Source organism: Hibiscus syriacus, unplaced genomic scaffold (genome assembly GCF_006381635.1).
Source record: "Hibiscus syriacus cultivar Baekdansim isolate YM2019G1 unplaced genomic scaffold, ASM638163v2 tig00110458_pilon, whole genome shotgun sequence".
In the NCBI taxonomy this organism is placed as follows: domain Eukaryota; kingdom Viridiplantae; phylum Streptophyta; class Magnoliopsida; order Malvales; family Malvaceae; genus Hibiscus; species Hibiscus syriacus.
Genome location: NW_024062745.1, coordinates 2,237,781 through 2,251,821, shown reverse-complemented (window position 1 = coordinate 2,251,821; position 14,041 = coordinate 2,237,781). Strand labels below are relative to the sequence as shown.

The following is a 14,041-nucleotide window of genomic DNA, read 5'->3' as shown; positions in this document are numbered from 1 at the left end:
TCATTTTTATCTCTCACACGCAGAAGAAAACTGCACCTTTGATAACTCACCGGAATGTCGATCGACGGTAACTAATGGATTTAAGGAAGAAAACAAAAGAGCCAACTTAGCATGACAAACACGTGATCGTTACGGATCAACTTTTTGGTAAATACCTCTAAAACGAAAGGGTAAATTCGGAATGTAGTCTATAATATTCATTTTTTTATAAAACTGTCTTTGTAAATCATACCTAGTGTTATATTTTTGTTTTATTTTATTTTAATTATCCATCATTAAAAATAATTATAACTACTGACATAATAACTTTTTGATAAAAACGTAGTATTATCTTATGGTGAAATATTAACATCATCATTAATTTTTAATAACAAGTGATCAAAACAAAACTAACGTTATATATAATTTAAAAAAATAAAATGATTAAAATAAAATTACGAAAATAAATATTTAACGAAATACATCTTACTTTTTATTGTTTTAGTTTCTATAAGGAAAAACTACACTCATTCAACCATTGTATAAAAAAAAACTCATTCAATCATATGCTTCGTATTTTAGTCAACTGATTGAAGAATATTATAAATATATTATTAACTATTAAACATTAGACGAAATAGTAACATGATTCAGTAATAATTTAATTCTTTGGAGTATATATTTTATTATTTTAGTTCTAATTTGAAATAATTCTATAAATTTAATCTTTTATGTTTAAAGATTATATTAATTTAATCTTTATTATTCTTTTAAATTGTGTGTTCTTCTTCTATAAATGTTATATTACTATCATGTTAATTTTCTGGTGTAATAACAATTTGACAATAAATTATTGTTACTTCATGAGATGCAATAATATAACTATTAATTTAATTTAATAGAGTCAATTGGTTCGATAATATCATAAAAGTAATTAAATTGGTGAAATTTTTTAATATAAATAAATAAATTTAGTAAATTATTTTAAATTAAGACTAAATTGATAAAAAAAAATATATTTTAGGGATTAAAATTATCAATATACTAAATCGACATTAGAAGTATGTTTTAATTTTATCCGCGAACGATTTGTTTATAACATTATTTTAATTGAGTGGCTAAATTGTAAATTTCAGGAAATGTGACTGATTTGTTAACAAACAAATAAATGAGTGACCTTAGGTGTATATTTTCTATTTCTTTAATTAGTATCTTCTACTTTTATTTGAGTATTTAGTTGAATGAAACAATTGATTTACAGAGAGAAGTCAGAGTTTGAGCATTTTCCGGAGTATGAAAGAACTGTAGTTTTGAGCTTTAAATTGAGTTTCGTTGTATTACAGTGGTAGCTGCTGGTTCGCTTAAGCTCTTGTGAAAACCTTCAATCCTAAACCCTTGCATCTTTCAGCTTTCAGGTAATTTTTTTCTTTGCAACTTACAGGATTTTTCCTTCCCCCCTTCCTTTTGTTCCTCTAAATCTTGTTATTTTGTATGGAGTTGGCAAGCTCATATATGTTGATCTGTTTCTCTACAAAGATTAGGGTTTTAATTTTATTGATGGAACTGTTTAGCGGGCGACTTTTTCGTATATGTTCTGCGTGGTCGATTTTTAGTTGTTGTATTACTTGGTTGGTGCTGCTGCTTTAAGCATTCTATTCGTTTTCACCTAAAAGAGGAAGTAGTTGATAATTTGTTCCAGTGGCAATTGATGGTCATAACTAAGTTTGCAATGCAAAGTTATGAATTTCAAATAATCAGCGGAGAAGCCAACCTACATATGTCATAATAGAGACTTGAGTTGAGAGTTCAGGATAATTGATAGGAAGGGAGCTTGGTTTCTCAATTGGTGCCCTTGGTAAAGGTTGAGTTTTGGTGATGATATCTTGTTCGGTTCTCTTACTTAACCGAACGTTGTTTCTAAAGCTCACTGGTTTCCGCTTCTAGCAAGTTTTCTGGACTTGTTTTTGTTTTAGTCTAGGAGGAAAATGGGATCCGAACCCAGTTCTTTGAGCAGACGAGTATAACCACCTGCCATTGAGTCAAACGTTGGGATGCTTTCATTCAGGGACGGAGCTCCCTTAGGGTCCAAGGGGGCCAAACCCTATTAAAATTTATATATTCGATATAATTTTGATTTGATAGTATTTTGGTCTATGTAAAAATAAATATTTAAATTTAAAATATATATATATATTTTAAATATTTAATCAAGTAGGGGTCAAACTAAAGAATGATAAGTCTGTGTTCTCAAATTTTTGGTGTAATTACAATTTAAGTATTGTAAGTTTAAATATTAGACAAATTAGAAGTATTTTGAGTTTTTTTTTTAAATTTAGGGTGAATACAAGGTAATATATATACAGAGACTTTCAACTATTTGACAATAAACGCTCATATCCCTACATACGTGCTTGAACTCGAGACCTCAAGGATAACAACAATACTTTAATCACTAAGGTCGTTTGCTTTATGCTGAATTTCGAGTTTAAATACCTAACAAGTCTTTATAGTTTTTTTAAATAGTCTAATATTTCGGCCCCTGCTAATATTTAATTCTCGCTCCCTCATTGCTTTCATTCATTGTATCTTAAAAAAAGACAGAATATGAAATGCAAGGTTTTCAGTAACTTAGGCATTAAAAGGGGAAAACTGAAAGGCGTTAAACTTCCGTCTTTGAGGGTTGTAACATTTTTATTGTTTGATCTCTTTTGCTTATGTCTTCTGTTTCTATTGTATCCGTTGGGTGTTGGAAGTTGTTGAACCTTAAGAAAGATAATTTGGATTTTAGTCATTAATTTCTAGTTGTTGTGGTTTAGCATCTTAGATGGTTAATAATATTATGCATCAAATTACAGGTATCAACAATCACATCAATGCATTTAGGCATCTATTATTCCTGTAGTTGTTAAGTTTCTGATACCAGCCTGAATTTTGGTGAACAATAAACATTAGATCAAGATCTCTGTCCTCCTCTAGGCCCCTTTGTCCCTTTAGCCTCATTCAATTTCTTAATACCAGTTTTCTAAGACCTGGGAAAGTGAGGATTTCTGGTTTTGATTACTGTCTTGCTTCTGATCAATCGAAGGTAGTACTATTAGGGTATTACAAAGTGAAATGTAATCAGGTTCAGGAGTATTTAGCAGCACATTTTCTTGTTAAACTTGCAAAGGTGTTTTATTGGGTTAACTTTGCACATTAATTCCTAGTTTCTTTCATCTTTTTTTTTACTTTCTCATTACTCAAACATGGTTCTGAGTTTGGTTACTTGCTGCAAAATCTGATATATAGTCTCTGTCTTGTTGCAGGTCAGTAGCCGTTACTCATAAAGCTTCCTAGCGGGTAGTCTCATCTGCTTTTCCTTCTGAAACTAGAAACCGGAAACTAAATAGAATTTGCTATTGGGTTTCAGTTGCTTGGCAAGTTTGACTTTTATGTACGGTATGGTGATTGTTTGTGTTAATAGATGATTTCTATATGTATTTGTCAGCTTACTTTTATATCTGAATGATGACGTGGGTACAGGGACTCGATTGAGACTAAATGAATGGAGAAAAATCCAAACGATAATTGCATGGAGCATCCTAGAGCTAGTAAACAATACAACTCTTTAGCGCATGGAAATGGGGGATTCTCTCATGCAACTCAAGCATTTATGCAAAATCCTATGACCAGCATAAACATGAGTATAAGACCTCCTGAGCCAAAAAGATCTGATGTCAAACCTGTACTTAATTATTCCATACAGACTGGTGAGGAGTTTGCTTTTGAATTTATGCGGGACCGGTTAAATCCTATGAAGCCTTTCATCCCAAATTCTCTCGGTGAATCCAGTTATGCAACAGGATATATGGATCTAAAAGGTATTCTAGGCATTAGTCGTACTGAGTCTGAATGTGAGTCTGATATGTCAATGCCTAATGTAGTAGAGAAAGGCCCGAAGGGGTTTGAAAGAAAAGGCTCTATACATGAAAACCGAAGTCGTTATGGGTCACTTCAATCAATGCAACAGAGCACCCCGGGCTATGAAAATAATAGAGGCCTTTTATACATGTCACTTGGTACCTCTGATGGCACATCACCAAAGATGAAGGTTCTCTGCAGCTTTGGCGGAAAAATCCTACCTCGGCCAAGTGACAGAAAGCTAAGGTATGTTGGAGGTGAAACACGCATAATTCGCATCAGAAAGGATATTTCATGGCAGGAACTTAAGCAGAAGATATTAACAATTTATGAACAAACAGAAGTGATTAAATATCAGCTTCCGGGAGAGGACTTTGATGCTTTAGTGTCTGTGTCCTCGGATGATGATATGCAGAATATGATGGAGGAATGTAGCGAACTTCTAGACAAAGAGGCCTCCCAAAAGCTTAGGATGTTTTTGTTCTCGCTGAGCGATTTGGAGGATACTCAGTTTGGTCTAGGCAACATGGATGGTGATTCTGAGATTCAGTTTGTGGTAGCCATAAATGGAATGGATGTCGGAACAAGGACAAGCCCTACTCTGCAGGGGTTGACAAACTTTTCTGCTAGCAATCTAACAGAATCAGAGGGAAATAATATTGTCAGGGAAACAAGCAGAGTTGCAAGAGACTCACTTGTCATTAGCTCTTCTAACATTCCCGGCATTATGGTGTCATCATCAACTTTTCATTCTTCTCAATCAGCTCTACCAGTTTCCTCAGGCGCCTATGAAATCCGTCCACAGTTTGATAATGGCCAAAGGATGGGGTATCCATTGCAGTATGGTCATAATTCTTCCACTTATTCCAATATGAGAGAATTTTCTAATTCAGTTCCTTCTAATGGGTTTATGAATCAACATGAACACTTGACTGAAGTGCAACCATACAATGGTCTACAACAGAATCTACCGATGCTGGTGACCGAGTTGAAACCCAAACCTGATGATTCAGGTCACGAGGGCAATGACCTTGCAAAATATAATCCCTTGGAAACAGATCGTGCAGTTTCTCTCCAGCCACATGATGGAAAGGTGCTAAATCATTTCCCGCATGAAGAAGTGCAAGTTGCTGTTAATTCACAAGATGCATCTCTTTTTACTGTTAAAAATGAAGCTAAATACCAGGAACATGAAAAGGTTATGTCATATGCTGATGCTGTGAATCAAGTGCCAGTTCCTAAAACGGGTAATGATGACCATCACTCTACTTCTAGTTATGCTGATTCTGATTCTAATCCTGCTGATTTAAGCTACATTGAACCCGCTGTACCTCATCACAAGGTTTATTATTCAGAAAGAATACCTCGGGAGCAGTTAGACTCGCTAAATCGATTTTCAAAGTCTGCTGATGCATTAGGTTCCCATTTGCTATTAGCTCACCCACAATCTGATGTGGCAAAGCAGGGTCCAAACACAGAAACTGGTGAAAATTTAAGCGATAGTAATATTGCTCCCCATACTGAGAGCTCAGCTGCTAAACCTTCTAATATCACTCCCTATCCTGATGCTGTTTCTCAGATAAACACAAAGCTTGCTGAAGAAGTGTTGGACACTGGTTTGAAGCAAGCAGTTTCAAATCCCGTGGACAGTATACAAACTTCAAAAAAAGATGGGGTTCAGGTAGGTTTTCTGAAAGATAACCTTCCAGATGATGAGTTAGCAGAAACTGGACTGGGGCTTCCTGTATCTAGTGAATCAGCATTCGCTTTTCCCCATGATGCCAGCTTGACTAGCAAAAACCCTCCAGGGCATTTCCAGGTTGATTTGAGGACGGAGAGTTCGACAAAAGATGATTCTAAAGAGAACCTCCATAGTGGTATTATCGGGGCAGATCATGGGGACATTCTTATTGACATTAACGATCGATTTCCTCGCGACTTCCTTTCTGATATGTTTTCCAAAGCAATGCTTTCTGAGGAGTTGTCTGGTGTTGGCCCACTGCAAACAGATGGAGCTGGCTTGAGCTTGAACGTGGAAAACCATGAGCCAAAGCGCTGGTCATATTTTCAGAAGTTGGCGCAAGATTTTGAAGAAAAAGATGGTTCCCTCATCAACGGAGATCATATATCAGATCAGTTTACCCCACAGGGTGTAGTTCCTTTGAGCCAAGCTGATGCTGATAAAAATTTTGGTGAAAACAACCTGAAGGATGGTCAACCCCAAGTGCAAATCAGTGAAAGTATGCAGTTTGATGCCATGATAGAAAACCTAAGAACACTTGAGCCGGAATATGAGGTAATTGATTTCAATGATTAATTGATTTTGTTCACCTTGTTTTCTTAAAAGACATCTGCTAACAGAATATGACTGCATGTGTTTTTCTAGAAGCCGAAGTCGGAAAAGAGGAACGTTGGCCTACCTCCTTTGGATCCTTCTCTAGGAGATTTTGATATCGATACCTTGCAGGTGTGCTACCTTTATCACAGATTCTCCTGCTTTTCTTATGCTTTTGGAGCATATGAAATGGAGTGGTACACTGTTTGGATACTTGCAATAAACAATTATTTATTGGAAACTTCAAATTTTGTTCTGGAATTTATGTTGCATCTCCTTCTGCCTTTTGGCATGTGCAAACTTTTCATCTTTATCACTACTTCCCAAGTATTTATTTATGTATGTGAAACTGAATACTGGAAGCTTAACTACAAATTCAATAAGATCACTGTAATTTTTTAGAGATAAGAGGCTGATACTTGAGTGTGTTTTCAAAAGGGCGAGGCACACAATAGGCGCTTGCCCGAGTGAATAAAGATGTGCATGTGCATGTTTTTGTGTTTGTGTTTGTCTATGTATATAAAATGACCTTCTATGTATATGAAATGACCTTAAGATATATATTTTGATAGTGAACTTTAAAGAGCGGTACAATTTATCCTACAAAACATGCAATTTTTTTTTCGTCTGCCAATGTGTATGATTTCCTTTGATCCCTCGTTTGTTGTTGAATACTCAAAATTTTGAAAGTAATAAGTTTGACATTATCCTTGTTCTTGCTAATAAAGGTACATTTAATAAAAAAAAAACTTAAAAGAACTAGAAAGGCTTCAATCTAGCGGACTTTCTTCTGCACTTATGGCCTTGCAAAAAGGCATGTTTAAGCACGCCAAACACATGCCTGATCAAATGTGCCTTACCCGAAAAGGTCTGAATCGCTTTCGTTGGAGAAATTAGCTTTCTTTTTTACTCATCACTCGTGCTTCACAAAATAAAATAATAAAAGCCCAGATTCAAGAGACAATCTATGTTTATGTCGAGCGTTTAGCTCATTCTAGACATGTATTCTAATCCTTGTTGAAGCTATTTATTTTTGTCATTCTCCATCTAAGAAAGTTCAAAATTCGATTCTAATGACTCTAATTTTGCTTGATAAAAGTTCTAGGAGAACAATAGCTAACGCTAGTTGCGAGCTGTTGAATGGTTTCTTAAATTTACAGAGGCATTGAAATATATGTTTTTAGATTCTTTTTCTTTTGTAGTGCTAATTTAAATTTTGTTCCTCTTTATATGTTTAGATTCAGTCTTTGTTTCTTATTATGAACTTAATTTGTTGACTCAAATGCAATGGTGATAAGCTTTTTGGAGTATTTACTGGCCATAAAATGCTTTGAAGCTGCAGGGATGTGTTTCTGACATTTGTTTTGTTTTTGAAAACTTCCGTGTACATACAAACTGAAACAAAAAAATGTATCTCTCTTCTTGCTTGTTTGTTATATTTTGGGCCTCAACATATTTTGACAGTCCCCCACATACTTTCTGAAACAATTTCTATAATGTAGATGCTTACTTGTTTGTCCTGGATTGATGTTATAGCTCATAAAGAATGAAGATCTTGAAGAGTTGAGGGAGCTGGGCTCTGGTACATTTGGAACTGTATATCATGGCAATTGGAGGGGATCAGATGTTGCCATCAAGAGAATAAAAAAGAGCTGCTTCACAGGTCGATCATCTGAGCAAGAAAGATTGGTAATTTGGCTTACACAAATTAATATTTTTATGCATATAATACATTTTCTCATTTTGTTTCATGAAACCGGTGTTTGAAAGCCTCTTGATCTTAAAAGGAAGTCTAACAAACTAAAAAAATATGGATATTTTTACCTTCTCTACTGGGTGGGGGTTCCAAATAGACCTTATATACACACACTCGCTCTCGGGGTTGCCAGGGTTTGATATCTGGTCAATAGACTACATTGCTGCTGGCAATGATTTCTTCTCGTTATTATAACTATTATCATAACCATCATTATATATCCCAGTTATTGCATGTTTTGCTACTGCCATTGTTTGAAAAGCCTGTTGGTCCAAGTTTAACAAACTAAAAATATATAATTTTACCTTTTCTACTGAAGGGGGTCCAAACAAAACCTTTTTTTTTATAGTTGGGGTTGCTAGGGTTTGATATCTGGTCACTATACCACATGGCTGTTGGCAATGATTTCTTCTCTTTATTATAGCTATTATCATAATCATCATTATCTAACTAGTTATTGCATGTGTGCTACTGCCATTCTCTCTCTGGTATTATTCATACTTAATGCTTTACTTAAAGATCTACACTTATGTCCTCAGACCATTGAATTTTGGCGGGAAGCTGACATTCTTTCAAAGCTTCACCATCCAAATATGGTGGCATTTTATGGTGTGGTGCAAGATGGTCCTGGAGGAACAATGGCTACTGTTACAGAGTTCATGGTTGATGGTTCCCTTAGGCATGTTTTACTTCGCAAGGATAGGTGAATTTTTTTTTCACTTTGTTATGTAATAGTTTGTTTTACTTATTTATTTATTATTATATTTTTTTTGGGGGGTTGATATTTATGAGAATTTCATAACTGCCTGTTGTTACTTTACAAATATCTCCTGCTTATTGTTATACCTAATCTAAATTTCCAGGTTGCTTGATCGTCGAAAGAAGCTCATAATTGCTATGGATGCAGCATTTGGGATGGAATATTTACATTCAAAAAATATTGTGCATTTTGATCTGAAATGTGACAATTTGCTTGTTAACTTGAAAGATCCTTCACGACCTATTTGCAAGGTTACCTCGCTGTCCTGCCCAAATTAGTATGGTTAAAATGTTGTGCTAATTATTACATCTCTAACAATCTTCCTTTCTCAGGTTGGTGATTTTGGACTGTCTAAAATCAAACGTAACACCTTAGTTTCTGGTGGTGTTCGGGGGACCCTACCATGGATGGCTCCAGAGCTCCTACATGGTGGCAGCAATAAGGTTTCAGAAAAGGTAAAATGTCTTTCATGAAATTAACTTGAACTGGCACAATAAGGTATTTTCTCTTTATGATTCTTCCCTCGGATCTCTGAAAGGTTTTACATGATTATTGTGATCTAATACTCATAATGATTACACTCAATGGAAAGAAGTCTTTCTTTAATTGATTATTCTCATTAGTCATTTAAGAAACCATTGTAGTGATAAGTATGTATTCTGAATTGCTGCTATTCAATCTATAGCAGCTTCTGTGTAATGGGAAATTAAGATAATGATGGTACGAATGGCTGCTACTGCTTAATTGGCTCTATGGTGGATCAGAAAGAAGCAGTTAGAGCTGAATTTTGCAGATTATAGGAGAGCATTTCATGAAAGATGTACTCTCTTGCAAAATGTTTATCTGCATCTATATATTTATCATTAAAATGAACAGCTTTTGCTTGTGGTATGTCTTAATACAGCATCTGTTCATAGCTAAACCATAGCACATCAAACTACTCTAGTTACCATGGCTTTTTTAAATGAAATGGAACTCAAAGCTGGATGACATTCGTAGTAGTTTAGGAGAAGCAATTGTTGAGTCTGAATTTATAAGTGGTAGTTAATAACAGTCAACCTTTTTTCCCTTCTCTATTTCCGCAGTTTCAGTACCATATAAACAGCTAGTGACATAATGTCATTTTTTAGTACTGTTGTTTACATTTATTTGTTGATCTGCAGGTTGATGTGTTCTCCTTTGGTATTGTTCTATGGGAGATTCTCACTGGGGAAGAGCCTTATGCGAATATGCACTATGGTGCAATTATAGGTGTGCCTTGAGTACTTTTCTTCTTAAAACAACAACCTGTTTTTTCTATGCATTGGGCTGGAAATTTTGTTTCGTACCCAAAATATGGCATGGAAGTAGTTTTATTACTTCCCTCCTTTTAAGGTTGGTCTGTTTTATGAACCACGAAAATGACATGGAAAGTATATGTTCATGCTGATTCCCAACATAGATATGCTCGGTTGCCTATAAGATGGTTATATGCATTTTTCTCCATTTGCATTGATACCGTGCTTTGAGTCATTCTCTCTTTATGATCTAAAAGTTATTTCGGCATACAGGAGGCATTGTGAGTAACACACTGAGACCGACGATTCCAAGCTTTTGTGATCGTGAATGGAGAAAATTGATGGAACAGTGTTGGTCCCCCAACCCTGCAGCCAGGCCATCGTTCACAGAAATAGCCAGTCGATTGCGTACAATGTCACAACAAAGCAAGGGTCACAGGGCATCAAAATGATAATGATTTATTAGGTATCCATTCAATTGTGCACACGTTTGAGTAGTATATTTAATTGTACAATCACTTGGGAAAGGAGGATCAGGGCTTCCTAATTGTTTTTTAATGGGAGGCTTCTCTTATAAAGGAATAATAATGTTATTGAACAGATATTGTGATTTAGTGTACCACTGTACTTGGGGGGGGGGAAACACTTATATCTTCTTCCTTTTTGAACTTCTCTACAAGTTCATCACAATTTACATTTCCTTTTTGAAACTCAAATATAATTAAAATAATTTGACTTAAAGGTACTTAACATTTAAAAGGTAGAAAGTGCATTTAATAATATATATAGAGTAGCCACCCAAGGAGCTTTGCAAGGCTGGTAATCAAACCAGAGTTCCTTTGGGGCTATATTCTGAATGTCCCTAAGAACATATCTTATTTCTAAGTTTAGTTCAATAAATGTCGTTGCCGAATCAATGATCTAATGGCTTTGATCGAGACGATATGTTCCGTCGTTACTATGACGAAGCATTGTGCAGTTGCCAGGCAGATGCCAGCATCAAAGGCCTGCCTTTCCACCCAAGGAGGAGGCATCCTTTCTCACTGCCCAATGTGTAACCGTCGCAGCTGTAAACCGAAAGCATCATCCTTGCTTGACTCAAACACTTCAACCCCATCACATGAAACCCGGCTCTGCCTAACTGTCTTCGCCATTGATCTGCTCTTTCGTGCCTTTCGATCCGGTCTGACCCTTCATAAGCTACTATGTTATGGATTTCCTCGGCGAAGTGAAGCCTCTCTATCTTCATCCTTTGAGGACTATGTCTGGGTAGACTCGCTTCTAGTGAATCGAAAATGGCTGAATAGTAATGAAGGGACTCGAGGAACCTCCCGAGAAAGAATGGTCCGTTGTGGTTCGCATCTTGTTCCACCACGGTCAACAGAGCCGGGCTTAGTTTCTTGATTGCTTGGAGGATTGCTTTGAGTGATCCTCTACTCTCTTTGACATATTTGTGCAAGTGCATAACGCTGTTGATGTATAATGATTCCCCTTCTCTTAAGTTGAGATTATCTGTGGTCAAAAGAGATGGTGTAACTGGCTCTGTTATAACATGGAACTCCATCGTTATACCTAGTGAGCTAGCATCCTCGACGAGGGACTTTATGCCGGCTTCAAGCTCTACGAGATGTTCATTGCTGGTTAATGACGTGATTCGGAGAGTCGGGGGACCTTCGGGCCTCGATGCTAGTGTTCTTATCAGGGAAGGCCATTGAAGTGTATGTTCCATTCCTAGATCAATAACGTGCAAGGAAACTTTCCCTTGTGCGGCTTGACATATTGCCTCATTTGCAGCCATGAAACCGAATGCAATGTAAGGAGTCATCTGGTAAAGCAGATGAAAAGCCTCGGATTTCTCCTCCCTAGCCATCGATGGCACATTGACGACACAATTCGTGATCGTGCCATTCCCATTGACGTTTTGAAGAAGTGATAGTCTAGCTTTTAATCCTGCAGCGAAGCAATAGGAAACCCTTTGCAGTGAATCACCCAAGGGAGTAGCCGAAGCACAGATTTGAGTGAGCATAGAGGTTGCAAGGTGTAAGTCACGGCAGCTGACCGCCTCGGCGCATGCTAGCAACAAATGCACCAGGTGAAGCCCTTGGTCTACCCCATGGCTCGCCTCCACTATACTAGGCACAATTCCATGTGATCCCAAATCTTCACACGAATCACTTCTCTCCAACTCATCTCCTTCGATCATCAAATCATCGTTCACGATCGAAAATGTCTCGATTTCATCCCGAAAACGATCGGAATTGTCCTTCTTCTCAAAGTTATGATGATCATCTTTACCGTCCCCATCGTTATCAACATCGACATTGTTATCCATGTTGAAGAAACTATCAACAAAGTCTTGGACCTCAGAAGCAGCCAAGTGAGGGGTGGTGGTTTCATCATCTGGACAACATGAATCAATGTCATAATTCATGGCTTCTTCCAACTCAACTTGCTCGAGCTCCACTCGTTCCGAGCAAAACCTTCGAATGGCGAAATCATGGTTAAAGCTTTCATACAACCACCCATTGAAGCCTTCCATTATTTACTTGAAGGTACTAAGGAGGAAACCGAAATGGGAGGAGTGAATAGTGAGCACAGACCTAAATCAGCCTACTCTCCTTATATATATATATATACACTATGGGGCTGATATTAAGAAATATAAAACTTATTTTAAGTGTGAAATGAGGAAAATCATGGAAAACACTTTTGGGTGCCCTATCGAATAGTAAAGTGACAATTACACTTTCAGAACTAATTAAATGAATTTGTAAGGAAAGTAATGGAAATTTGGTAGAAGCTTGTTGTGATGATACATGCAATTTTACATTAATCGACTACAAACTTGCTTTTGCTATGGACAACATTATTTTTTCGTTAATACAGGTAAGTATAAGATAATATTTATTTAAAGATAACTTCAAATCATATGAGATTGAACACTCATTCTTGACACTTTTAATGCTCAAACCCGAAACCTCATAAAATAACAATTCTTTTATCACTTAGGTCAGTTCGTGCGCTATAGACAACATTAATTTGCAAGATATATTAATATTATTTTTACTAAAAATAAATTTAACATTATTTTTTTAGGAACGGTTAGTGGGCATATATATATATATATGCAATATAGTGTTGATAAAAATAAAAATATTCAAATTCACTGTTCATGTGTAGGGAATAGATTTATTTTTTGTTGTATTTTAGAGAAGAATGTACTATAAATATAAAAATTAAGGAATCCTAGGGAAATGGGTAGAGGATGAGACAAAGGGACAGAGGTGGGGATAATAACAAGCATTGAATTTTGTTGTTTGCATTAAATACATAATGTATTAACTAATAAGACAGTACAGAAAATAAAAAGAAAAATATTAATTAATTTAATAAGATGAGACATTAAATTTTAAAATAAGAATTTAAAATTTACATTACGAAGGGAGAAAATTAGATTAAAGCTTATAATATTTTATCTATGTTAATCTACTAATAAATAAAATATTAAAAATATAGCATAAAAAAGTTGACAACAAATTGCCGGCCTTGAAGACGAGCAAAATGGTTACCTCAACAAAGGTAGGTCCAAAATCCAAACATTAAACTTCCCTAATTAACTTAATGTTGTTGTCTTTGCCTACTTTCCCCTTTGGACGGCCAACAAGGAACAAGACATATAAGGTGGCCATGCCAATGGGTATACATTTTATTTTTAATTAATTAAATTGGTGACTCGTATCTCTTCAATTACTCGTTTAATATATATATATATATGGGTTAGGATACAATTGCATAGTGTAAAACTAAAAAGTTCTATGTCATTTTAAGATTATTGGATGAGAGAAAATCAAAGGCTGAGATTAATAGTAAAAATGAAATATATTTATTAGAAAGAAAAAAAACAAGGATTTAATCTCAGTTTTTGATTTTTTTTCTCGTCCAATCATTCTGAAAGAGTGTAAAACTTTTTAATTTTACGCTAGATGTAATTGGATATATATGTGTATATAAGAAAAGATTTGATTATATAATGT

The 14,041-nt window shown here is 35.6% G+C and overlaps 2 protein-coding genes across 7 annotated transcripts; one reads left to right on the top strand and one right to left on the bottom strand.

The window, feature by feature from the left end:
* The first annotated feature begins 3,305 nt into the window (after positions 1 to 3,305).
* On the top strand, positions 3,306 to 10,638 carry LOC120126549. 6 transcript variants are annotated; one of them, XM_039144706.1, is made up of 9 exons: positions 3,315 to 3,395; positions 3,502 to 6,175; positions 6,266 to 6,346; positions 7,751 to 7,903; positions 8,510 to 8,673; positions 8,834 to 8,981; positions 9,063 to 9,185; positions 9,894 to 9,981; positions 10,281 to 10,638. In XM_039144706.1, the coding sequence occupies exons 2-9, from the start codon at positions 3,524 to 3,526 to the stop codon at positions 10,457 to 10,459; spliced, it is 3,588 nt and encodes a 1,195-aa protein (XP_039000637.1). In that variant the 5' UTR covers positions 3,315 to 3,395; positions 3,502 to 3,523; the 3' UTR covers positions 10,460 to 10,638. The 6 variants fall into 6 exon arrangements, with proteins under 6 accessions (XP_039000636.1, XP_039000639.1, XP_039000641.1 ...); XM_039144705.1 differs by having other exon boundaries at positions 3,306 to 6,175; XM_039144708.1 differs by lacking the exon at positions 10,281 to 10,638 and having other exon boundaries at positions 3,308 to 6,175; positions 9,063 to 9,124; positions 9,157 to 9,185.
* A 221-nt stretch (positions 10,639 to 10,859) lies between these two features.
* On the bottom strand, positions 10,860 to 12,588 carry LOC120126365 (GRAS family protein RAD1-like). The gene has a single exon (XM_039144577.1). The coding sequence runs from the start codon at positions 12,544 to 12,546 to the stop codon at positions 10,966 to 10,968; it is 1,581 nt and encodes a 526-aa protein (XP_039000508.1). The 5' UTR covers positions 12,547 to 12,588; the 3' UTR covers positions 10,860 to 10,965.
* Between the last annotated feature and the right edge of the window lie 1,453 nt (positions 12,589 to 14,041).

Excerpts from the sequence above, each read along its gene's own strand:
- LOC120126549 (XM_039144705.1), top strand. The coding sequence starts at position 3,524 with ATGGAGAAAAATCCAAACGATAATTGCATGGAGCATCCTAGAGCTAGT. Across the intron at positions 6,176-6,265 it reads CACTTGAGCCGGAATATGAG|AAGCCGAAGTCGGAAAAGAG; the intron begins GTAATTGATTTC and ends GTGTTTTTCTAG. Across the intron at positions 6,347-7,750 it reads TTGATATCGATACCTTGCAG|CTCATAAAGAATGAAGATCT; the intron begins GTGTGCTACCTT and ends TTGATGTTATAG.
- LOC120126365 (XM_039144577.1), bottom strand. The coding sequence starts at position 12,546 with ATGGAAGGCTTCAATGGGTGGTTGTATGAAAGCTTTAACCATGATTTC.